This window comes from Eubalaena glacialis, chromosome 3 (genome assembly GCF_028564815.1).
Source record: "Eubalaena glacialis isolate mEubGla1 chromosome 3, mEubGla1.1.hap2.+ XY, whole genome shotgun sequence".
NCBI classification, from domain to species: Eukaryota; Metazoa; Chordata; class Mammalia; order Artiodactyla; family Balaenidae; genus Eubalaena; species Eubalaena glacialis.
In genome coordinates this window covers 76,442,959-76,465,919 of record NC_083718.1, presented here as the reverse complement: position 1 = coordinate 76,465,919, position 22,961 = coordinate 76,442,959, and the positions used below count along the sequence as shown (strand labels likewise).

The 22,961-nt window shown below is 45.3% G+C and overlaps 2 protein-coding genes across 10 annotated transcripts; one reads left to right on the top strand and one right to left on the bottom strand.

The window, feature by feature from the left end:
• The first annotated feature begins 28 nt into the window (after positions 1–28).
• On the top strand, positions 29–2,935 carry NIT1 (nitrilase 1). Of its 4 annotated transcripts, none has more exons than XM_061183195.1 (7): positions 29–104; positions 636–734; positions 1,001–1,255; positions 1,367–1,470; positions 1,688–1,821; positions 1,990–2,115; positions 2,391–2,935. In XM_061183195.1, coding segments are annotated over exons 1-7 (987 nt in total). In that variant the 5' UTR covers positions 29–102; the 3' UTR covers positions 2,658–2,935. The 4 variants fall into 4 exon arrangements, with proteins under 4 accessions (XP_061039178.1, XP_061039179.1, XP_061039180.1 ...); XM_061183196.1 differs by having other exon boundaries at positions 33–229; XM_061183197.1 differs by having other exon boundaries at positions 44–135.
• Positions 2,936–3,216: 281 nt separating this feature from the next.
• Positions 3,217–13,909, bottom strand: DEDD (death effector domain containing). Of its 6 annotated transcripts, none has more exons than XM_061183201.1 (7): positions 13,669–13,909; positions 11,925–11,957; positions 9,663–9,766; positions 5,724–6,112; positions 5,413–5,520; positions 4,958–5,104; positions 3,217–4,414 (listed from the first exon to the last, which is right to left on the bottom strand). In XM_061183201.1, the coding sequence occupies exons 4-7, from the start codon at positions 6,046–6,048 to the stop codon at positions 4,038–4,040; spliced, it is 957 nt and encodes a 318-aa protein (XP_061039184.1). In that variant the 5' UTR covers positions 6,049–6,112; positions 9,663–9,766; positions 11,925–11,957; positions 13,669–13,909; the 3' UTR covers positions 3,217–4,037. The 6 variants fall into 6 exon arrangements, with proteins under 6 accessions (XP_061039184.1, XP_061039186.1, XP_061039182.1 ...); XM_061183203.1 differs by lacking the exon at positions 13,669–13,909 and adding an exon at positions 13,509–13,589; XM_061183199.1 differs by lacking the exon at positions 9,663–9,766.
• Between the last annotated feature and the right edge of the window lie 9,052 nt (positions 13,910–22,961).

Below are 22,961 nucleotides of genomic sequence, written 5' to 3'. Positions count from 1 at the left end.
CGTCACGTCCGGTCTCGGAGTTACCGCCCTCTCGCCCCCGGCGCCCCCACCTCCAGGCCGCTCTTCGATTCGGATCCTGCGAATCGTTTTGGCCGTATCTTCATGTAGGACCTACTACCTTTCCCGCCCGCCGCGGTGACTCTCACCTGCCGTGCTTTAACTTGTGCAACAGAGACGCTGCCCCTGGGAGAGGCGGGGAAGGACGGGTTAACTGGAGAGTGGGGCGCGGGTAGGGCCCTGGGTGATGAGGAACGAGGGAGGGTGAACTTCCCCTCAGAGATTCTGGTGGGGGAAATATGCTTTGCGTCAATAAAACTGTGCAGGTGCACAGTCAAGAACTGAGGCTGGGAAAACCAAGGAAGTATCTTGGAGATGACTTGTGAACTGCTGAAACATTTGACTGAGGAAAGAGGCTCCAATTTAATGTGAGATCAAAGCCCTTTCCTCCATCTTCCCACTTTATGAGCTCTTCCGGTAGCCCATAATTACTTGTGGTACAGAGTGTTTTGAAGACTTGGGGGGTTTTACAGGCGGGGCCCTGATTCAGCGTCACAGTATGAAGAGAGAAGTCAGAGGATCTTAGAAATGTATTGCTTGAGAGTGGGGTTGGTGTCCTGATTTCTCACCTTCTTCAGGTTGGGCTTCATCATCAGGCCTCCTCACCAGCTCCTGTCCCTTCTTTTGTGTCCTGGACTCCGGATACCTCGACTCTCAGTACTTTGTGCTCAGCCCAGGTAACATGTTTTGTTGTGTTCTCAGTGCCTGGCACATAGTAGATGCTCAATAAATGTTTGTTAAATGTATGGATGGTGGGAAACACTGGGGTGCCAGCCATCACAGAACATTTGATCAGTGGGTCATTGTGCCATGGGTCACTGTGCCCTGTAAGAGCAGAATCAAAGGAAAGTCCAGCCTTCCTGCCTCCCCATTTTAGCCTCTTATCATTAAACTTGGGTTTCCCCATGCTAGTCAGTCTGAGTCCTGCCTGTGCCATTCACAGACTCAGAGCCATGGCTGTCTCCTCTTCCTCCTGGGAACTACCCCTGGTGGCTGTGTGCCAGGTAACATCGACACCAGACAAGAAACAGAACTTTATAACATGTGCTGAGCTGATTCGGGAGGCTGCCAGACTGGGCGCTTGCCTGGCTTTCCTGCCTGAGGCATTTGACTTCATTGCACGGAACCCTGAAGAGACGCTTCACCTGTCTGAGCCACTGGGTGGGAACCTTTTGGGAGAATATACCCAGCTTGCCAGGTATCAGGGAAAGGGGGAGGGAGAGGTAGTTTCTTTCTGGGTAATGTCCCAGGATTGCCAGATATGAGGGTAGAGCCTTGAGAAGAGTTGTCAGTGTCCCCTCCCCCTCAGGGAATGTGGACTCTGGCTGTCCTTGGGTGGTTTCCATGAGCGTGGCCAAGACTGGGAGCAGACTCAGAAAATCTACAATTGTCATGTGATTCTGAACAACAAGGGTGAGACTCTTCAGCCTGCCTCTTCTCAGGCTCTTCTACCTAAGATTCTCCAGAATTCTGTGTTGTTTCTCAACTCTGTTTCCTTGGCCAAGGGTTTTAGGGCCGCCGTTTGTATTTCTGTTCCTAGCCTATAAGCTATCTCCTCTTTGGGAGGAGAGGAACTAAGCTGGGCTTCTAGAGCACCAGCACTGAGTACTGTTTCTCCCTCTTACTCAAGGGTCAGTAGTGGCCACGTATAGGAAGACGCATCTGTGTGACGTAGAGATTCCAGGGCAGGGGCCTATGCATGAAAGCAACTCTACCATACCTGGGCCCAGTCTTGAGTCTCCTATCAGCACACCAGCAGGCAAGGTGGGAGTTGTGAAAGGATGAGGGTGGGAGAGGAGCAAGAGGGAGGGGAATAGGAATATTTTGAAGTGGTAGTAGAGCATAGAAAGCCCTAAGGAGTGGAGTAGCGGGGTTATGACCAGATGCTGTGACAAACAGGGCGGGGGACTAAACAGGCTGTTTTCATTGCAGATTGGTCTAGCTATCTGCTATGACATGCGGTTCCCTGAACTCTCTCTGGCATTGGTTCAGGCTGGAGCAGAAATACTTACCTACCCTTCAGCATTTGGATCTGTTACAGGCCCAGCCCATTGGGAGGTAAGGGGACACCTCTTTAGAACATAAGGGCCTTCTCTTAACTCATTCTCCTCCCTTGGCTCTACCAGTTAAAAGATTTTCTTCTCCTTCCCACCTAGTGGGAAAATTCACTTCCCCAGATTGTTGCCTCTCAGAACAGTTAACATAGTAAATCATTCATAGGCAATTATCAGAATGGTCACAGTGGGTAGATTGGCCTGTAATGTCCATGGCCTATCACTTCCCTACTAGCTGCTACCTGTACTTAAGTCAACGCCTATCTCCTCCATCCCCAGGTGTTGCTGCGGGCCCGTGCCATTGAAAGCCAGTGCTATGTAGTGGCGGCAGCACAGTGTGGACGCCACCATGAGAAGAGAGCAAGTTATGGCCATAGCATGGTGGTAGATCCCTGGGGAACAGTGGTGGCCCGCTGCTCTGAAGGACCAGGCCTCTGCCTTGCCCGAATTGACCTCAATTATCTGCGACGGTTGCGCCAACACCTGCCTGTGTTCCAGCACCGTAGGCCTGAACTCTATGGCCATCTGGGTCACCCACTGTCTTAAGACTTTTGACTTCTGTCCGTTGAGACCCCCATTGTGAGCTGGTGTTGCTGTGACTTGTAGGCAGGACCCAGGTGCAGCTCCCCTCACTTGGAGAACCTTGTCTCTCTTGCTGGAACACAGGCTCAGCTTCTTAGGAAAGAAGAAACTTTCACCTGAGCTCAGATTTCAATTTCAGAAAGGTGGAATTTTATATAGTCACTGTTTATTTCATGAAAACTGAAGTTATGCTGAGGGCTGAGCAGCACTGGCAATGAAAAAAATATAATAATCATAAAGTCTGTGTCTGGATATCTCTTTGGGGAGCTGAAAGGGGAGGTGGTATTGTACCAGCTGGACTAGACTCCAGTTCTAGGCCTCCTGACTCATTCAACATGCCTCCCTATCTAAATAAAAGTGCGACACTCAGTGCATGTCCCAACCCCATGCTCCCAAGCTTGGGGGTGGGACTGGGGGTAGAGGATGGGGAAAGAAAAAGAAGAAAGGAATTGATATTGAATCATTTCACTTTCACCTATGATGCCCTTTGCCCAAGCCAGAAGAAAGCAAAGGGGAAAAGGGCTGCAGGGTACATTATTTATTTTCACTTGAACATGGAAAGAAAGTGTCACACTCCCCCTTCCCCTTTTTAGGGGGAGTGTATTTTAATCAGCAACCTCTTCTCCATCCACCCTGTGTATGTGTGTACACACACACCACAGTTGGGAGGGTGACTAGGCTGACCTAGTCCGCTTACCTATTACTCCTTTGAAGAGGGTTTGACAAAGAGGGAAAAGGAAGGAGCCACACCAGGCCGAGGTTTCAAGCCATGGAATGGAGGAAACGAGGCAGAGAGGAGCAGCACCAGAGGCCAGGAGAGAGTGGAAAGGGCCACAGCTTCTTTGTTTTTTAAAAATTCTATAATTTGGGAGAGGGTGGTGATTAATTTCCAAAATACACTTCAGAGTCCCACCTTCCACACAGCTCCCTACTGACAGCCCTTTGGTTTCTCAGACAAAATTTAAGAGCCCTCATAAAGCCAGAAGTACTGATAACCCCTCAATGCACCCAAAAGCAGTGATCACTTCAATCCCTTACAAAGACTATGTTCTATAGACTTTGCTTCTCCCTATACATTTGTCTTACGGCTCAGTGGCAAGGTGGCTGTAGAGACACACATGAGGGGGGTAAGTGGAAAAGGGAAACAAAGGGAAGCCCAGGCACATGGGTGCAGGGAGGGGTGGGGAACACCACTTCCATTTTTCGTTTGTCTTTTCCTTTAAAAAAAAAAAAAAAGGCAGGGGTGTGATTGGTTGGAAGGGTAGAGAACAAACCCCAGAACGGTAGGTAAGCTCCAGAGGTGGGTGGTGAGAAGTCCCCAGAGAAGTGAGAAGGGGAAAAAGGTCAGGGCAATGCTTGCAGCATCAAGTTCCTCAGGAGTTTCTGTCGGCCCAGCTCATAGTCCTCCTCGTCCACATTCACCAGCAGCTTGATGGCCTCATGGCCCACAGCCTGCTTGAGGGAGTCTGTGATGAAGACACCTTTAAGTGCCTCTAGTAACGAGCCATTGATATAGTCGCGCCAGAATGCGTCGAGGTAGGTGAGCTCAGAGAACTTGATGTCACAGATGATGGAGCCCAGGTCCCGGGACTTGAGGATGGTGTTGGCCTGGTTAAAGCGCTCAAACTGGCGCTCAAGTGGGTCCTGCTTGTTAGAGAAGACGTTGCCCTGCAGAGCAGTCTCATGCTGGCAGTATTCAGCCCGAACCCGCAGTCTTATGTCTGTGGGGAAAAGAAGATATGCAGAAGAATTTGCACTTTACACGCAAGTTTGAAAGGTTGAATAGAACAGCAGACTAGCAAAGTTGGGAACATCACCTGACAGCTTCTCTACCTCTTCCCAGAACTAGTTCTTTTCTATGTACCTCTGAAATCCTTGCCTGAACTCAAGAGGTTCCCTTAAATGGGCCATGCCCAGGTCAGATTATTTCCATCACTCACAAGTAGCACCTTGATTCTAGGAGATATTTTCCTAATTAACAGACACACAATTTCACTTTAATACTCTATCATGACTTGGGTCATCCTACAATAAGGATGTCATAACAGCATCCCTTTCATCTAGTATTACCTAGAAAGAGTTGAAACGTACTCTGCCACAAAGGTAGAGGAGTTCTCCTCCCAGAGACTATACCATTCAATCTCACTTTGCAACAGCAATCAAACTGAGCCTTACACTGAATAGAATAACTGCCCAGTATTCCAGCAGTTCTTTGTATTTCCCTTCAAGTCTACTCTACCTCTAGAACCCTTGAACTTCCTCACCGCATGTCTGCTTTTCCTTGGGATCTGGTGTCACTGACTTCCGGCGTTTTCGCTGGCTCCCAAGTGTAGCTCTCCCTCGAGCTGGCCGCTTGCTACACATCTGAGGGCCCGAAGTGGGGCAGCACACCACAGGATAGTGGGGAGGCACTGACCAGAGGGTAAAAAGGGAGACACAGTAGGGTAAAAGCAGAAATTCAAACACTTCACTTGGAATGAGGAAGGATCATTTAGACTTAGCACTAAAAGCAGTATCAATAATGTGACCTGAAAGGCGGATACAATGTGAGAACAATTACAGGACCCAGATGAAGCATTAACACCTCATCTGATTTTTGGGGGGCCAGATATGGGGGGGGCACAGTGTCCTTTCATTTAGGCTGGCGAAACTGGGAAAAGATGGGTCCAGTGTCCTCTTTCTTGATTATGGAAATTAGGGGGAGTTAATATTGTCTCACCTGTTTTAGGGGGGTGGGGAGGCCTCGGTTCTGGATCGCTGAGGGCTCTGGGTGTCACATAGCGAATTGATGTCTCTTCCAGATATTTGTCTACAAGATCAGGGCACACTGTAGGGGGAGAGGGATTCACTCAGGAAAAGATACACCCTTCCCTTCTCCCAGTCCAACCCTCCAATGGGCCTCATAACTTATCCTCCTCAGTACTCCCCAGCGTCAATGCCTCCTTCTGCTTGGACTCCAATGCTGCTCACTCAGGGCCGCCCACAGCTCTTCCCTGATTCCAGTGTCCCCAGCCCCCAGTGCACCCTCACCAGCCCGTCTCCTCTTGAGGGTGACGTAGGGCAGCAGGTCATGGCGAGTGATGATGCGCAGCAGCTGCAGCACCTGGCGAAAGTTACTCTCATCACAGCGGCCCTGGCGCTCCAGCGCCAATAAGAAGTCACGTCCATTTCGGATGAGGCCACGCTCGTGGTCATCAATGACATCAACAAAGAGGAAGGAAAGAACTCGTACGTCTCTGTGTGTCAGGTGGGTGCCCACGATGTCAAACATGCGATGCAGGCTATACAGCCCATGCTCTTGCTCACCATGCTCTTCGGGCCACACCTGGCTTGCCCTCCGCTTTAGGCCCGCCATGCTGGGGGCTCAGGTGCACAATGCTTTCCAGAATCCCTGCTCAGCAGCTGCAATCCCCAGTATACTATAAGGAAAAGGAAAGAACCTGTGAACCACTCAATGTCAGGAATTAGTCATCCATTCCTATATTCCCAGAGCCCAACACAATGCCTGGCACAGTGTAGTGCTTAATAAGCGTTTATTAACTTTTACAAAGTTTTTTTTTTTTTTTTTTTTGACTGCACCACGCGGCATGTGGGATCTTAGTTCCCCGACCCTTGCATTGGAAGCACGGAGTCTTAACTGCTGGACTGCCAGGGAAGTCCCTACAAAGTACTTATTAAAAAATATAGCCTAGAGCTCTGTATATCCAACAGATGCTGCCCTAAGTCCAGATCCTACTGGAGAAAGAAGGTCCCTTCTGCTAAGTAAGACTTGTTAACTGCAATTTTAGCACTACATATTTAGCAGAAGTTGCTATTAAATATTACCCCAATTGTTCCTCTGGCCTCCAAAATACTGCTTTTGGTCCCTTGTGCTCTCCCTGCCAGCGCCCCCAATCAATTCATCCCTTAAATGTAGGTGAAATGAGGAGAAGTAGAGAATTCACTCTAAATTCTAATATAGAAGCTGCATCAGATGAACTTAGGGGCTGACAACAGGGAAGCTGAAAGCCTTTAGGGTTACAACTAGTTTTAATTCTGCCTATTTCAGGACTTCCCTGGTGGCGCAGTGGTTAAGAATCCACCTGCCAATGCAAAGGACACAGGTTCGAGCCCTGGTCCGGGAAGATCCCACATGCCGCGGAGCAACTAAGCCTGCGAGCTACAACTACTGAAGCCCGCACGTCTAGAGACCGTGCTCCACAACAAGAGAAGCCACCGCAACGAGAAGTCCGCACACCACAACAAAGAGTAGCCCCTGCTCGCTGCAACTAGAGAAAAAGCCCATATGCAGCAACGAAGACCCAATGCAGCCATAAATAAATAAATAGAAAAAAGAAAAATGGGACTTAAAAAAAAAAAATTCTGCCTATGTCATTAACAAACTGTGTAGCTGTGTGACCTTAAGTCACTTAACTTGAAAGTCTCACTGCCCCCATCTACAAAACAGGGATGAAAGAAACTACTCCTCGGAGTTAAGAATCCAATGAGAAGATGCATGTGAAATCACTGTAAAACTTATCTAAATGGTTAAGAGATTTCAAAGAGATAAGCATCCTTGGCCTCTGCAGCCCAGACTCATCCCTCCACAAACCTAACCTCATATTTCCTACAATCAAACCAAGTGCAGGAGAATAAATGCTAAGAAAGTTAATTAAATAGCCACCGAACTCATGGATTTAAAACAACAAACATCACTAAGCTCCTAGGTTGAGCATTCTTGTAAGTCTCCTATGCCACCTGTACTCGCCTGATGTTCACACACCATTTGGATATGTCACCTGCTAACCTTTCCTCATGGTCGTCATTTACCAATCCCCTGTCAATGACCAATCACAGTCCTACATTTATTATATATTTTGGCATTTAATTCACAAATTTCCTCCATCATCCTGGGTAATATCAGTGACCCAGCCAATAACCAATCCTCAAGTCCAACAACTTTCACCTCCTCTCTAGCCACTCATAATCACTGCCCCGGGAGAGAGTACCACCCAATACTGCTCCACCACCTGACCACAACCTCCAATCACCCAATCAATTATAAATTCCTGTTGATGCTACTTTCTATTTCTTAAATCTGCCTCACCCTTCCACCTCTACAACCACCACACTGGTTCAGGCCCCAGTAATCTCTCACCTGGATTACTGCAACAGCCTCTCTAAGTCTGTTGCAGCCACCAACCCTAACCTGCCTAAATCAATCCCCCACGTCCAGCTGAATTATCTAAAATGCACAACTGACCACATCACTTTTCGGCTTAAGACCTCGCTACAGTCCCCTCCTTACCAATAAGAACACTCCAAACTCCTTACCCAACACACCAAACCTTCCAAGATCAGGCCTTGCCTACTTTGCCAACCTCACAGCTCACTTTTTATTCTCTAACATTATCCGTTTGTTTATAGTTCACATACATCATACAATTCATTTCTCTGTAACTTTCTTCAGACTATTCTCTTTGCCTGAATGCCCCTCTCCCTTCTCTTCCACACCCCCCATTACCACCCTTTTTCAGATGGTTAACTCCTACTCATCCTTTAAGAACCAGCTCAGATGCCATCTTCAAATTCATTCTCTACACCCCCATGCTGGTATAAGTAGTCCTCTTCTGTGCTCCTATGGAACACTGTACATATTTCCCTTAAACCATTTATCGAAGTGTACTAAAATTATTTGTGTATTTATTAGCCTATTAGATCTTAAGCGACTCATGTAGAGGGCCTAGGTCATATTCATCTTTATGTCTCTAGTGCCTAGCAATGGATGGAGGCTGGCATATAGTAGGAGTAACCTGTTGTTGAACAGAAATGAATCTCTAAGAGATCACCACAAGCAACACCAATTAAGAAAAAAACTCACAAAAATCCGAGAGTGAGAGGACCCCATTAAAAGTACACGCAACTCAGGTATCATGCATATACTCTAACTGGCTATAGCCTCCCCCACATTGCAAAACTACCCATACCATAGTACCCTACTCAACAGCGAGACAGGCTGTTCTGTCCGTTTTATACTCCAAGAAACAGGCTAGGTTAAGAAAGAGAATAAAATTATAAACTACTTCAAAAAGTCAAGCTGTTGGGGACTCAGAAAATTGAAGAGCAAGTAGGACCTGGTTCTCTCTTTTAATCCTGAAACGGAAGCACAGAGAGACTCATACCCTTAAGAAAAGGGGAGGGCTTCCCTGGTGGCGCAGTGGTTAAGAATCCGCCTGCCAATGCAGGGGATATGGGTTCGAGCCCTGGTCCGGGAAGATCCCACATGCTGCGGAGCAACTAAGCCCGTGCGCCTCAACTACTGAGCCTGCGCTCTAGAGCCTGCGTGCCACAACTACTGAGCCCACGTGCCTTGAGCCCATGCTCCCCAACAAGAGAAGCCGCTGCAATGAGAAGCCCGCGCACTGCTACAACGAGCAGCCCCCCCCCACGCAACTAAAGAAAGCCCATGCGCAGCAAGGAAGACCCAACACAGCCAAAAATAAATAAATAAACAAATAAGAAAAGGGAAGGGCCACCCTGTAATCACCTAGCCCCATACCATGTGTTCAGATATGTGGACAGGAAATACAGCCCTTATCTAGTTATGAGAGCCCAGATGTCCCACCCAAAGCATGGGAAACAACTGGGAAAATAGCGATTCAACTATTGACTGGTTTTCCTTGTCTCTTCCTCTCTTGTTTCACCTGCTGCAGTCACTGGCTACAAAGAGAGGGGACTGAAGGAAAACAACTTCTTGCTCATAGCAGGTAACATGAGAAAACTGAGTCTCCTTAGAGCCCCTACGACCTCTCCTTGTTCCCTATCCCACCTGTTCCCCTTGGCCAGCTGTTCATTATGTGGATCCCATAAAAAACAGATGGGCAGGTTTCACATTCAACCAATCAGAAGAGCAGGCTGCTTCAGAGCTCTCTAATTCAAAGTGTCCTGACTATAAACCCCAGGAAATTAGGAAATATTGTCCCCACATACCTGGTCACTGGAAAATGAAGCAGAATACAGGAAAGCACTGTGGTCCTAATTATGTATCAATGGATGCAATTCTACAATAGGTCTCAATCCTGAGGGTTAACTCCCTAGATTTGAGGAAAAAACAGCCACCTTTAAGTCGTAGATCCTAGGCTGGATCAAAGTGACAGGAATTATCAGAGCTTCTAGGTCAGTGGTTCTCAACCAGGGGCGATTTTGCCCTCCAGGGGAATTCAGCAATGTCTGGAGTCATTTTAGATTGTCATGACTGGGAGGGTGGTAAGGGAGGGTGCTACTGGCGTGCAGTGAGTAAATGCGATGGATGATGCTAAACATCCTATAATGCACAGGACGGCCTCTTACAACAAAGAATTATCTGGTCCAAAATGTCAATAATGCTAAAGATGAGAAATCCTATTCTAGACGGAGCATGATGAAGGGTCAAAAGGAGAGACAGCATGTCGCTTCCATCCTATATCTGGAAAAGGAAGTCATTTGGTCCCTCCAACCCAAACCCATCAAACAATATTCCAGAAGAAAAGCCAGTCAGACAAAGACTCATTTAACTTAACTAAGGAGTTCCATCCCACTCCAACTTGGCTTCTCTATCACCTGCTGTTGCCATTTAGGTGAACAGCAGGTGACAGGACTACACTCCCTTCCGCCCCATCCCAGGAGGTCTAATTTGACCTAGTTCAATCTAAATTTCTGTGCAGATCAGAGAAATGCCATCCTCTGCAAGACAGACAGAAAGGATCCTGCACTTAAACCTTGCAGCCATCTTTAAAGTCCCAAAACTAGACCAAAAGCAGACCCTTCCTTGTTAGGCTGCTGATCAGACTTATACTGCTTACGCAATGAAGCAAAATGTAGAAGAGGCAGAAGTTTCCCAAGGCCATGCTTGTCCTTGGGAGAAATGTCAGGAGGCTGGCATGCAGACTAATAGGCAGCCCTCCCCACTTAATTATCATCTAGGATGGTGAGTTCACTCACTCAGCAATCCAGATGGGGGTTCCAAGAATCTATCTAACTTCAGCACTAAAAGAACGTGGCCAACTTCCTCTTAAACCAAAATATACTCAGCTTTCTGTGGCAGTGAATCGAAGCAACTCAGCTTAAATTATACAGAGATCTTAGATGAAAAGTATCAGAGCAGTGAGGAGAATGTACCCCCTCTAAAACTAAAGATTACAAAGAACTTCAGAATCTTGGTGCCTGAAATATTGCCAGACACCAAGAGACAAACACTCCAGTAAACAAGAGTCCTGATCCTGCTGGCTGATTTGGGTCTATTTGAGAGCCTAACGTATGGATCGCCCTTAATAGGTTCCCAAGACTAATTCTTTATTCTGATGAATTGCTGCATTTCCTGGAGCTGCAGGGTTTTTTGTTGTTTGTTTTCTTTTGGGAGGTCCAAGCCAGCCAAGGACCAACAAACAATCTATATGTATCTACAGGACTTCCTCTTGATTAATAGTTATCTATTAGATTTCTACTTCCATACAAAGTCTAGTCTCATCCCAACCAGGGATGAGATCTGTATTTTTTGAGGTACTTGATTCTCTCAGAAGCCCTTAGAAGTCATGTGGAAGAAATAAATAGAGTGATGCCTTGAAATGAAAACAACAGTCTAGTTTCATCCCAAAAGAACTAGAGGTATTTGACTCTCGCAGAAGCCCTGTGAGAGGGAAAGTCATGTGGAAAATCTAAAAAAGAGTGATGTCTTGAAACCTGAAATGTAAAGGACATGGAAAACCTTAAAGATGACTAAGACGACTACATAAAGAGCTTTCTTGCTGGTAGGACCAAGAAAATGTAACCAAATATCTGGAAGTCAGAATTACAAACTGTGTTTTCAAAATGAAGATTCCAGAACAACTAGGAGAAAGAGTAAGCTAGAGGAAAAGCCTTCCCGGGGCAGGTGCCTCAGTAACCCTCCAAGGGCAACATTTAGTAGACACTGTACTAGAGTACAAAGTTCCATATGTTTAAAAATGTTTCTCTCAGAGCTGACCACGAAGGCTAAATAATAACAAAACAAGGCTGGAGGCTTGCCCTAAGACACCTAATTTCTGTTCTCCTTTCCCTCCTATCAATCTCCAGTGACCCAAAGGGACAATGACTGCAACAGATCTTACACACTGAAAACCCATTTTCCCTGTCAGCTACCCCATTACTGAGCTCAACCCCCAATATGCCATTTCCATTTCATGCCGTTTCCATTCCCTTCCATTGTTTGAAAACAATAAAAAGTTCCAGACTTACCTCTGCAAGAAACTTAATTTCCCAGGTCTCTTCCTAGCACAAGGTTCAAAGCCAGCAGCAAAGCAAAAACAAATAAGAGGGGGAAGCGTCAATTTTCAAGCTTTATTTTGAAACCTCAAAGAGGTAGTCAATCTCAGCTGCAAAAATATACAGACAAGCCTAAAGCCATTTCAATTGAAATGATCCACTCCAAGCTAAATGAGAGAACTCACTCCCATCAAAGTCCCCAGGCTTCCCTAACCTTCTGTTACCCAATTCACAACACAATAGCAACTCCAAGAATTTCCAGTCTCAGTGGCTTAGGGCAAGAAAGGTCCCAAATTCAACAACTTGTGGGAAAACCAATTATCCTCTGACACCTCACCTGACTCCTCAATTCCTTATGAAGCCCAGCTACTTTGTTACAGTATTAACATTGACTTTCATCTTTAGATGAACTAGGAGGAAAGTGGTTACAGCCAAAGAAGGCACTTTCTTTCCATTACTTCACTTATGAGACCAGAACTATCCTCCAAATTCTCGCACACAGTGAGAACAAAATATCCACTGGGGCAGCATCCAGTCAAACATCTACATTTCACCAGGGAACATTTTTTATGTATGGATACTGACCCCTGCTCCTAGCACTTAAACAGCAAAAGAAGGGTCTGGAAACGAAAGCACTCATTTAATTAGCACGGCTGCCTAGACACCATCCTGTGTTTTCTGTTCCCTGCAAACAGCGTTTCAATATAGCATGGCTGTTTCCCCATTCTGGCATTGCTAATTGTTTAAAACTAGAAAAGTCCTTTACTCCTTCCACACTCCAGCGATACCAGGCTCCCCATTTTCTCTTCTTTTTGTAACCAGGAAAAACAAGGGAGCAGTAAGCTAGGCAGCTTTTGGAAATCCAGTTGAACCCTCATCCAACCCCAGTTCTCCAAACCCACATGACCATTCCCTTCTGCCCTTCCCACCCTAGTAAGAGCTAAAGGCCTGGCAATTAGAATTGGCTGTAACTGATGCTGCTTAACTCTGCTCTCTCTTCCTTTCTACAGGGGAAAGGGAAATCCCTGAACCTCTATCACTCGTGCAGCTACACTGTCCTATCTCCCATCCCATTCCCCTTCCTCCCAAACTTTCCTCCTAGTCTCTCACTTTCTCCATTACCTCGTCACACCGACACGCTCTCCATTCCCCAAACCTCCGTCCTCTCCTTTTCCACCCAAATTCTCCCCTAGGCCCTTCCCCCTCCCACCTCCAATTTAACACTTTCACAACCTCCCCCCAAACGCCGCAAATCCTATCTTCACCTTTTCCCACCTCTCCACAACACCCCTTACAAGAGTCCAGTCCTTCTTCCAACCACATGCCACAAGCCCCCTTCCCCTTCACAGCCTCGGCCCCTCCTTCCCGTTCCTACCCCCTCAGCCCGGCGGGACCGCAGCCCCACTCCCCACCTCGGCCTCTCTAATACCCCTAGCCTGGCCCAGCCTCGGCCCTTGTTTACGCCCCTCCCCTGCCCCACTCCTCCGCCTCGACCCTGCCCTCTCCCACAGTTGCCACCTCCCCCGCACGCCCCCCTCGGCCGCTCCCCTCCCCCACCTTGCAGCGTCCCGTCACCTCCCTCTCTTCAGGTTCTCAGGCTAGACGTCGCCACCGCCTCCCCCTCCACTTTCCTTCCCCAAGCCCTTTGCGGCCCCGCCCGGCCCCGCCCCGTCCCGCTCGACTCCCCCTCCCCACTCCGGCCGCCCTGCCGCCTCACTCTCGGCTCAGGCTCGGCGCCGCCATGTTGGATCCATCCGCGCCGCTCTCCCGGGCCTGTCTCACGGCGCCGCATCCGGGCTCCAGCCGCCGCCGCCGCCGCCACCGCGGGCGTGGGGGAGGGGAGAGGCGGGCGGGGGTGGCTGCATCCTGAACAGCGCCTCCCGGAACCTGGCCGGTTAGTGGCGGCTTCGAGACCATAGTGAGGCATGAGCCGGAGTAGCCATGCTAGTTGAGGGCAGCCTGGCAGCGGCATTAAACGGGGAGTGGATAGCTTCATTTCGGTAGCGGAGAATAGAGATTGGCAGCCATCTTGCTTTGGGGCAAGCTGGCAACGCAAGTTTTTCTTCAGGACGGCTTCAGGGCGGTAGTAAAGCATGAGAGAGGGTTGCGTTCTTGAGTGTGGAAACGTTGGTGGGGTCGGAGCTGTCTGGTGTCGACTTCAAGATCCATTGAAAGACTGCGACTGGCAGCCATGACGCGTAAGGACGGAATATTACGGGGGTCGGATTGCCCCGCGAACTTAGGGGAAGGTTCATGATCTGGGTTTGACCTTTGCTCTGAGCTTCCTGGTAACCCGGACGTTCTGTAAACTTGGGTCCGGAACAGAAAGTGCTGCTCAGATGCCCTCTCGGATTTCACTTTTTGAGCATTTGGTTTTTGAGCACCCACTTCCTGAAGGAAGTGTCGCCTGAGCTGAATACTGGACTGTTGGGAATTGGGGGTGGGGGGCTAGGTACCTTCTGGAGCTGCCAGCAGCCTGGTTTGGTTAAAAGAGAGGTAATAGATGAGTCCCGGAGGTTGGGAGGGGCCTGTTTACGCAAGGCCTTGTAAGTTAGTTTATTTTATCCTAAGGGTAATGAATAGGTTTTGAAGAGTCTTAGCAGAGGTGTGAACAAATATATTTGCGTTTTAGAAAGATCACTGGTTGCAATGGGGAGAATGAATTGGAGGGCGTGAAGTTAGAGGTAAGAACAATTGGGAAGCTCTTACCCTGGTAAGAGACTACAGCTGTCTGTCCTCTAGAAGGGGGAGTGCAGATGGGGAAAAATTGATCGGAAATGGGTATGAGGCTGAGGGAGGAATCCAAGGTATTTCCCAGTGTTCTGGCTTGCGCAACTGGGGAATAATGCCATTTTCATTGTTGTTTTGGGTGGGGGAAGAGTGAGTTTTAGGTGCCTGTGGGATATCCATTAGACAATAGAATATTAGATAAGGTGGGTTGGGAGTCCAAAAGGAAAGTTTGGGGGGCGGGGGGGGGCGCCCTAGCGTTTGAAAATAGAAGGTTGTTGAAGCCATGGAAGTGACTAAGATGGCCTAGAAAGAGGAATTTGAGATGACGTGAGGGAAGAGAGAGGAAAAGAGGACATTGAGAAGGAAAGGAAAGAAGAAACCAGGAGAGAAGTATCGAGGAAACTGGTCAGTGTCAAACATAACAGATCAGGTAAGATGTGGGCTAAAATGTGTCCATTGGATTTTGCAACAAGTCGTTTAGTAATTTTGGAGAAAGCTGTTTCAGAGATACAGTGGGGGTAGAAACAACATTGAGGTAAATTGAGTGACTGGAAAGGCACAGTGTGTAAAGACAATTTCTTCACGGTGTTGACGGTAGAAAGAGGCTAGCAGTAGGGTATAGCATAAGGGAGAATTACAAAGAAAGGGAAGGAGTTTTAGATATCTGTGGGACAGCCAGATGGAGATGTCCAAATGGCAGTTGAAGGTACAAATCTAACACATGGGAGAAAATTATATTAAATGGAAAAAAAGCAAGTGCAGAAGAATACTTACATATTTACACAAGTGTTAAAAAATTAACTATGAAGAGTGGGCCTGGGAGGGATGAAACTTATGCTTTTTTTTTTTTTTTTTTTTAATATTTATTTATTTATTTATTTATTTATTTATTTATGGCTGTGTTGGGTCTTCGTTTCTGTGCGAGGGCTTTCTCTAGTGTGGCAAGTGGGGGCCACTCTTCATCGCGGTGCGCGGGCCTCTCATTATCGCAGCCTCTCTTGTTGCGGAGCACAGGCTCCAGACGCGCAGGCTCAGTAATTGTGGCTCACGGGCCTAGTTGCTCTGCGGCATGTGGGATCTTCCCAGGCCAGGGCTCGAACCCGTGTCCCCTGCATTGGCAGGCAGATTCTCAACCACTGCGCCACCAGGGAAGCCCTTATGCTTTTTATTTTAGATTCATCTTTACTGTTTGTTTTACTGTGTACATAACATATATTACTTTTATAGAAAGCTGCTTTTTAAAAACTCCAATGATGTATAGGCCAGAATTTCGAGATCATGAACATTTCAGTGGTAGTTGAAGCCATAGATTTGGATAAGCTCCCCAGAGAACAGCAGGGGCTAAGAAGAGTGCCTTGGTGAATTCTAACATTTAAGGCACAAGTAGGAGAGCCCTTGGAGAATCTTTGAAAAGGAACAAGCAGTGAGGAAGAAAAACACTGGATCCTAATTGTCACAGAATAAGAAGGAAGAGAGTGTTTCAAGAGGATGGAAGTTATTAAAAGTGTCAGATGTCCCCAGAAAGGCAGCTAACAAGAAAGGTTAAAAGCTAGCTCCAGACTCAGGTTTCCTGGGAACTTGGCATAAAGGTCAAATCCAGATCTTGAACCGTCACCAAATATCACGTGGAATTCAACCCCCATGCTGTTCCATCCTTATATGTCATGGTTGCCAGTCCCAGTCTTTCAGTGGGTCTTGAAGTCAACACCAGCCAGTTCTGGCAGCACTAATATTTCCACAGTCAAGAATGCTTCCTCTCCCATTCTTTACTATGGCCCTTAAGCTGCCAGCAAGAAAAACTTGTGTTGCCAGAAATGGTAAAGTTAAGGAATTGAAAGTAGGAGTAGGGACTTCCCTGGTCGTCCAGTGGTAAAGAATCCGCCTTCCAATGCAGGGGACACGGGCTCGATCCCTGGTCGGGGAACTAAGATTCCCACATGCTGCGGGGCAGCTAAGCTTGCACGCCTCAACTAGAGAGCCCGCATGCTGCAAACTACAGAGCCCGTGCGCTCTGGAGCCTGCGCGCCACAACTACAGAGAGAGAAAATGTGCATGCCACAACTAGAGAGAAGCCTGCGCGCACTGCAACGAAAGATCCCATATGCCACAACGAAGACCTGACACAGCCAAAAAATAAAAAATAATAAAATTAATTAATTAATTTAAAGAGAAAAAGAAAGTAGGAGTATAGAGAAAGTAGGAGTTGAGAAGGTCAAAAACTAGCTAATGATCACGTGGATTTTCCTAAAACCACCCAGATAGTAAGAGTTGGCACAGAAAGGTTATTTAATAGGCACTGGAGTTCTCAGTAAGCATGAGGGATAAAGGGTACTAGAGCCAAATGGCATAAGCTTTAAAGAAGGAAGAGTTTTTACAAGAGGATGAGAGCACAATCATCTGAAAGTAGCAGTGGACTGCAAAGAGAAGGATGATACCCTGCCACCCTTTCCTACAGGAGTGGAAGAATGAACAACCTCTACTTTACACAGCTGAAGGGAAGAGATATCCATTAGAAAAAGCCAAAAATGTCTACCCCCGCTTCACCACCACCCCATACTGGAACTCTGTTCTTTTGTAAACAGCCTCCCCTATATTCTCATTTTCTTCACAGATTACTCCCTAACTTTTCCTAGTGGACGAGTCATCAGGACAGAGGTAGCTAGCTGTGATATATGGAAGGGGGATTTGCCCCACCCACATAAGCCCACAAAAGAGGCAGACACAGGCACTACTTCTTAAAATAGAATCATGTTCTCTCCCTACCCATATCCGGAAGTGGTTTGATACCTAGCAATCTTGACATCATGGTAGTAATTCCTTTCCATGAGCCCGTCTCCTAAACTTAACCCAGCCCCATTTAGAGGATTAGAGAGGAGAGTCCATGCTGAGGACTGCCTTCTCTAATAGTATGGTGTCCTATCTGCTCATTGCAGCCTCTGGGGAAAAGATAGATTGCCTTCTTCTTCACTCAGAATGGAAAGCTAAAGGAAGGACTGGGATTTTTCTTCATTAGGCCTTCAAAGTAATCCCTCTTCCTCTATAGGACTCGAAGGACCTAATCCTTTTCCCTGGGGCCAAACCTTAACTAAATTTTACAAATTCCAGACATTGGAACAGTTGCCAGGCCAGCTGTTCCTAAGTTAGTCCATTCATGACTGCATTTGTAGGAAAGTTTTCTGTTTGGGGGGCCCCGGAAATTCACTCTTAAAACATGAAGCCTTTGGGAATTCCCTGGCAGTCCAGTGGTTAGGACTCCGTGCTTCCACTGCAGGGGGCACAGGTTTGATCCGTGGTCAGGGAACTAAGATCCCGCATGCCACGCTGCGTGGCCAAAACAAAAGACAGACAAACAAAAAACATGAAGCCCTGAGATATAATAGGTGCTGAAGAGATCATAATGCCAATAAAGAGAGCTGAGCAGATTTCCTGAGGTGAAATGGGATAAATACTAAACCAAGGAGACGGGCACTCTCATGGCCAGCACTGAGAAAAAATATTTCAGACACTAAGATTTTTTGTTAGTTGTAGCTAAGCAGCTGTTCCCCTTTGGCTTAAACTGTACATCATCTCTGCAGTTAAAGCAAAAACTTCATTTCTTGTCTGGTGTTCTTTTTCCACCCTCTCCTTACTTCAACTAAAAACTCGAGAAAACTCTCAGAAGATTGAGAACCCTATGTAGGATTCTCCTGTTCCTCCGCCTTTCACATCCCTTCCTTTATATCAGTTCCTGTCTCTTCCTTGGAGCCTCAGCTGAGGTAACATCCCTCCAGCTTTCAAAGACGGGCCCCTCCAACTGGACCCTGAATCCCATTCTTTTCTGCTTCTCAATACACTCTATTCCCACAATTATCTCTTCCTTCACTAGAATCATTAAACTGACATCCTTCAGCTACCTTTCACATGCTCCCATTTCCAGTATGTCCTGCACTTAATTCTCAATTCACTCTAATTTTCAGTGGTTAGAAACACCTTTTTTTTTTTTTTCTGTACTTAGAAAAATCTCTTTGTAACTTCCATTTATTGGTCCTATTTTTTTTTTCCTCTGGATCAACACATCAGAGCTAAATGTCAGCCCTTCAGATAGCTACTATGTCCCTACTAAATATTTTTTTCCCAGTCAATGGTACTACCAATTCAAATTATAGTAGATCTCTTATCTTTTTTAATCTGAATACTCTATTGAGGCTGCTTGTCCCAGTCTATGCTGTTCCCCAGCTCTGCCAGAATTAAAATGTTTTTAAACCAGACATTCCCTTAAAGAATTCTATACCCTGTTAGCAACCTATTGTCACAAGTATCCTCATGGCTCTTCCAGGCCCACTCTGATCCCTATGTCCTTGCCTGGGCTTTCCTCTTGAACTTTATCCTACAATGACTTGCTGACCTGACAGTCCTCTCTAGGTCTTGGTTTCCCATTAACTCCAAGCTGCTCTAGCTACTCATTTTCACCCAAGCATCATACTTGCTCCTAATTTCAGTTGTACTTCAAACCTTGCTGTAAGCCCTTAGCTAGAATTCCAGTGTCTGCTGGCTCCTGAATAGAAGAGTAGGGACCACAATCAGTCACTGAATCCTAATGATCTGCTGTCCAAAATTCTCCTTAACCTGTTCCCTTTATTTGCCAGCTCTGACCCTCACTAATATGACTTTGGGCAAGTTCCTTCTCTGAGCTTGTTTTCTCATCTGTAAAAAGGGCAAATATAAAATAACATCCATGTCATAGGTCCCTGTTTTAATGATTATATTAAATAATATGTGTGCAGTGTCAACACAGGGCCTAGCTCATTGTAAGCAGCGGATAAATGTTACCTAATATTTATATATAACAATTTTCACCAGGTTTCACAAATTCAGGAGGTTCTTTGTTAATGCTCTCTGCTGCCCCCATGGGGATGATTTTTCCAAGTCATTGGTTATCCCACAGGCAGGCCATGACAAAAAACAGCCCTGTCTTACCAACCCCACCAGCTAATTAGAGAATTAATTCTCTTTGGTTGGTTGTTCAGTCAAATAAAAATGATTCTATATTCTAGCAAATTCACTATCTTTTTCAAAGAACATATCAGGAAACTGTTATGTTTTCCTGAAGTCAAGATGTACTGTCTCTATGATGTTCTAGTCTGTTAATCTAGTAACACTGACAAGGAAAGTCATTTAGTCATTTACTTAATAAATATACGTTAGGCATTTACTAATGTCAAGTACTGTGATAGGCATATAGGATAGGATACACAGTGGTGAACAAAACAGACATGGTCCATGTCTTCATGGAGTTTACAGTTTACATGGGTAGACTGACACTAAGGAAAGAAAATAGCAAATATATCATTTTAAATTGAGATAGGTGCTATGAAGGAAAAGAACAGAATGCTGTGACAGAAAAATGAATGATCAGGGAAAGCTCTCTTCGAGGAGGTGACATGGAAGCTGAGACCCAAAGGACCCAAAGGAGCCAGGCTTCTTGCAGAAAAGGGAGGAATATCCCAGGCTGAGAGGATACCTGCTAAAGGCCCAAAGACAAGGAAGAGCCAACACCTTGGGAGACTGAATCACATCGCCATGACCACTGTAGGCATCTGGGGATCGCTGCTTCCTTTTCTATTCATAAAATACTCTTTAATAACTTCTACAGTTTTACTAAGAATCAATAATCTTAGTTTTTTAGTTTCCAGAATTCACCATCTAGAATTTCCCTCTTTGAAGATGTGGACATTTGCTATATTGTGTGTTCCTCAGATGACCTAAACAGAAAACAATTTCACTTACAAATATTTCTGATTTCTAGAATACCATGTGTCCAGGCCCTGAACTCATTTAAAATGCTAAGAATCCTGTTACCATTTTAACTAATCATTAATGAACTTATAACTAACAAAAAGACTTTTCCTAACTCATTTTACCTCATTTCTTAATGTTTTCTTCCAAGTTTTAGCTATTTATAAACATTTTATATAGCTAAAATGATAATGTAATTATCATTATTGCAGATGATAGCTTATTTACATAGATATAATCATGAGAATCAACTTTAAAATTATTACATATAATAGAATTTAGTAAAGTGGTGGTTGGGAGGGGAAGTAACATGCAGAAATAAATATCCCTTATATATAAACAATAAGTTAAAGGTATAATCAAAAAAAGACCCAATAGTGACAAGTCAGATAAAATGCCTAGGAATAATTAACAAGAATGGGCAAGATCTGTATGAATGAAAAAAAAATTTTTTCCCCCATGCCGCATGGCTTGCAGGATCTTAGTTCCCTGACCAGGGATTGAACCTGTGCCCTTGGCAGTGAAAGCACAGAGCTCTAACCACTAGACTGCCAGGGAATTCCCAGTATGAATGAAATTTTAAAATGCTACCCATGGGCTTCCCTGGTGGTGCAGTGGTTAAGAATCCGCCTGCCAATGCAGGGGACATGGGTTCGAGCCCTGGGCCAGGAAGATCTCACGTGCCATGGAGCAACTAAGCCCATGCGCCACAACTACTGAGACTGTGCTCTAGAGCCCGCGAGCCACAACTACTGAAGCCCACGTGCCTAGAGCCCCCATGCTCCGCAACAAAAGAAGCCACCACAATGCCTGCGCACCGCAACGAAGAGTAGCCCAAGCTCTCAGCAACTAGAGAAAGCCCAGGCGCAGCAACGAAGACCCAATGCAGCAAAACTAAATAAATAAATGTATAAATAAATAAAATAAAATGCTACCCACATAAAAGAGAACTTGATCAAACGGAAAATAATATCATGTTCCTGGATAGACCCAAATATGTGAGGAAATTTTGTATTGATAAAGGTGTCACCTTAGATCAGTGGAAAGATTATACATACCCTTTAAAATTACTTCCACATGCATTAATAGCCAATCGTAATTAACATAAAATACTAGAAACTATCTAAAACGTAACGGTACAGGGACTTCCCTGGTGGTGCAGTGGTTAAGAATCCGCCTGCCCATGCAGGGGACATGGGTTCAAGCCCTGGTCTGGGAAGATCCCAAATGCCATGGAGCAACAAAGCCCGTGCGCCACAACTACTGAGCCCACGTGCCACAACTACTGAAGCCCACGCGCCTAGAGCACGTGCTCCACAACAAGAGAAGCCACCACAATGAGAAGCCCGCACACCACAATGAAGAGTAGCCCCTGCTCGCTGCAACTAGAGAAAGCCCACACACAGCAACGAAGACCCAATGCAGCCAAAAATTAATTAATTAATTAATTTTAAAAATTTTATTAAAAAAATAAAACATAATGGTTCAAAAACGTTGAAAGTAAAAGAATTGGAAAAGATATACTGTGCAAATATAAACCAGAAGGAAATTATATAATAACAGATACAGTAGACTTGAAAGCAAAAGCGTTACTAGAAATAAACAAGGGCACTTCATATCAACAAGTCCAATTTACCAGGAAGTTTTAAATTTGTATGCACTTCAAATTATATAGAGCAACAGAGCTACAAGGAAAAAAATAGACAAATTCACTATCATAATAGGAGATTTAACATACGGCTGTCATCCATTGATAGAGGATACCTCTTTCAGAACCAGTAGACACCCCCCCCAAAAAAATTAGTAAGGATATAAAAAACTTAAATAACGTGAGCAGCAAATTTGATTCAACAAGCAGATATATAGTCACTGTACTCCAAAACTTTAAATTACAAATTATTTTCAAGCACACTTGGAACATTTTTAAAACTGACCATATTGTGCTATAAGGCAAATTTTAACAAATTTCAAATATTAAAATTATACAAAGTGTGTTTCTTGACTTGTAGTTAAGCTACAGATCAGTAACAAAAAAGTAACTACAAGTTATGAAATACACTACTTCTAAGTAACCACCCAAAAAATCACAACTGGAGTTAGAAAATAATTTGAACTGAATGATAATAAAAATATTACATACCAAAACTTAGATGTGACTAAAGCTGTGCTTACAGGAAAATGTATAGTCTTAAGTGCACATATTAGGAAAAAAGAAAAGCTGAAAGTTCATAAGCTTTGCATCCATTTCAAGAACCTATATAACACAAAGCAACTATACTCCAGTAAAAATTAATCTTAAAAAAAGAACCTATATAACAGTAAATTAAACCCAAAGAAAGTAGAAGAAAGAAAATGTGCACATAGAGATGTCTGGAAGGATGTATACTTAAAATGATAGCAGTTTTTGTCTCTTGGGGTAGGATTTTGAATTAATTTTATTTTTCTGTATTGCTTAAATAAGCTGGAACAAACAACGCCATTTTCATTTTAAGAGAAAAAGTACTA

Excerpts from the sequence above, each read along its gene's own strand:
- NIT1 (XM_061183195.1), top strand. Across the intron at positions 1,471-1,687 it reads TGTGATTCTGAACAACAAGG|GGTCAGTAGTGGCCACGTAT; the intron begins GTGAGACTCTTC and ends CTCTTACTCAAG. Across the intron at positions 2,116-2,390 it reads CAGGCCCAGCCCATTGGGAG|GTGTTGCTGCGGGCCCGTGC; the intron begins GTAAGGGGACAC and ends CTCCATCCCCAG.
- DEDD (XM_061183201.1), bottom strand. The coding sequence starts at position 6,048 with ATGGCGGGCCTAAAGCGGAGGGCAAGCCAGGTGTGGCCCGAAGAGCAT. Across the intron at positions 5,105-5,412 it reads TCCCCACCCCCCTAAAACAG|TGCCTCCCCACTATCCTGTG; the intron begins GTGAGACAATAT and ends CCCTCTGGTCAG. Across the intron at positions 4,415-4,957 it reads CAAGGAAAAGCAGACATGCG|ACATAAGACTGCGGGTTCGG; the intron begins GTGAGGAAGTTC and ends TTTTCCCCACAG.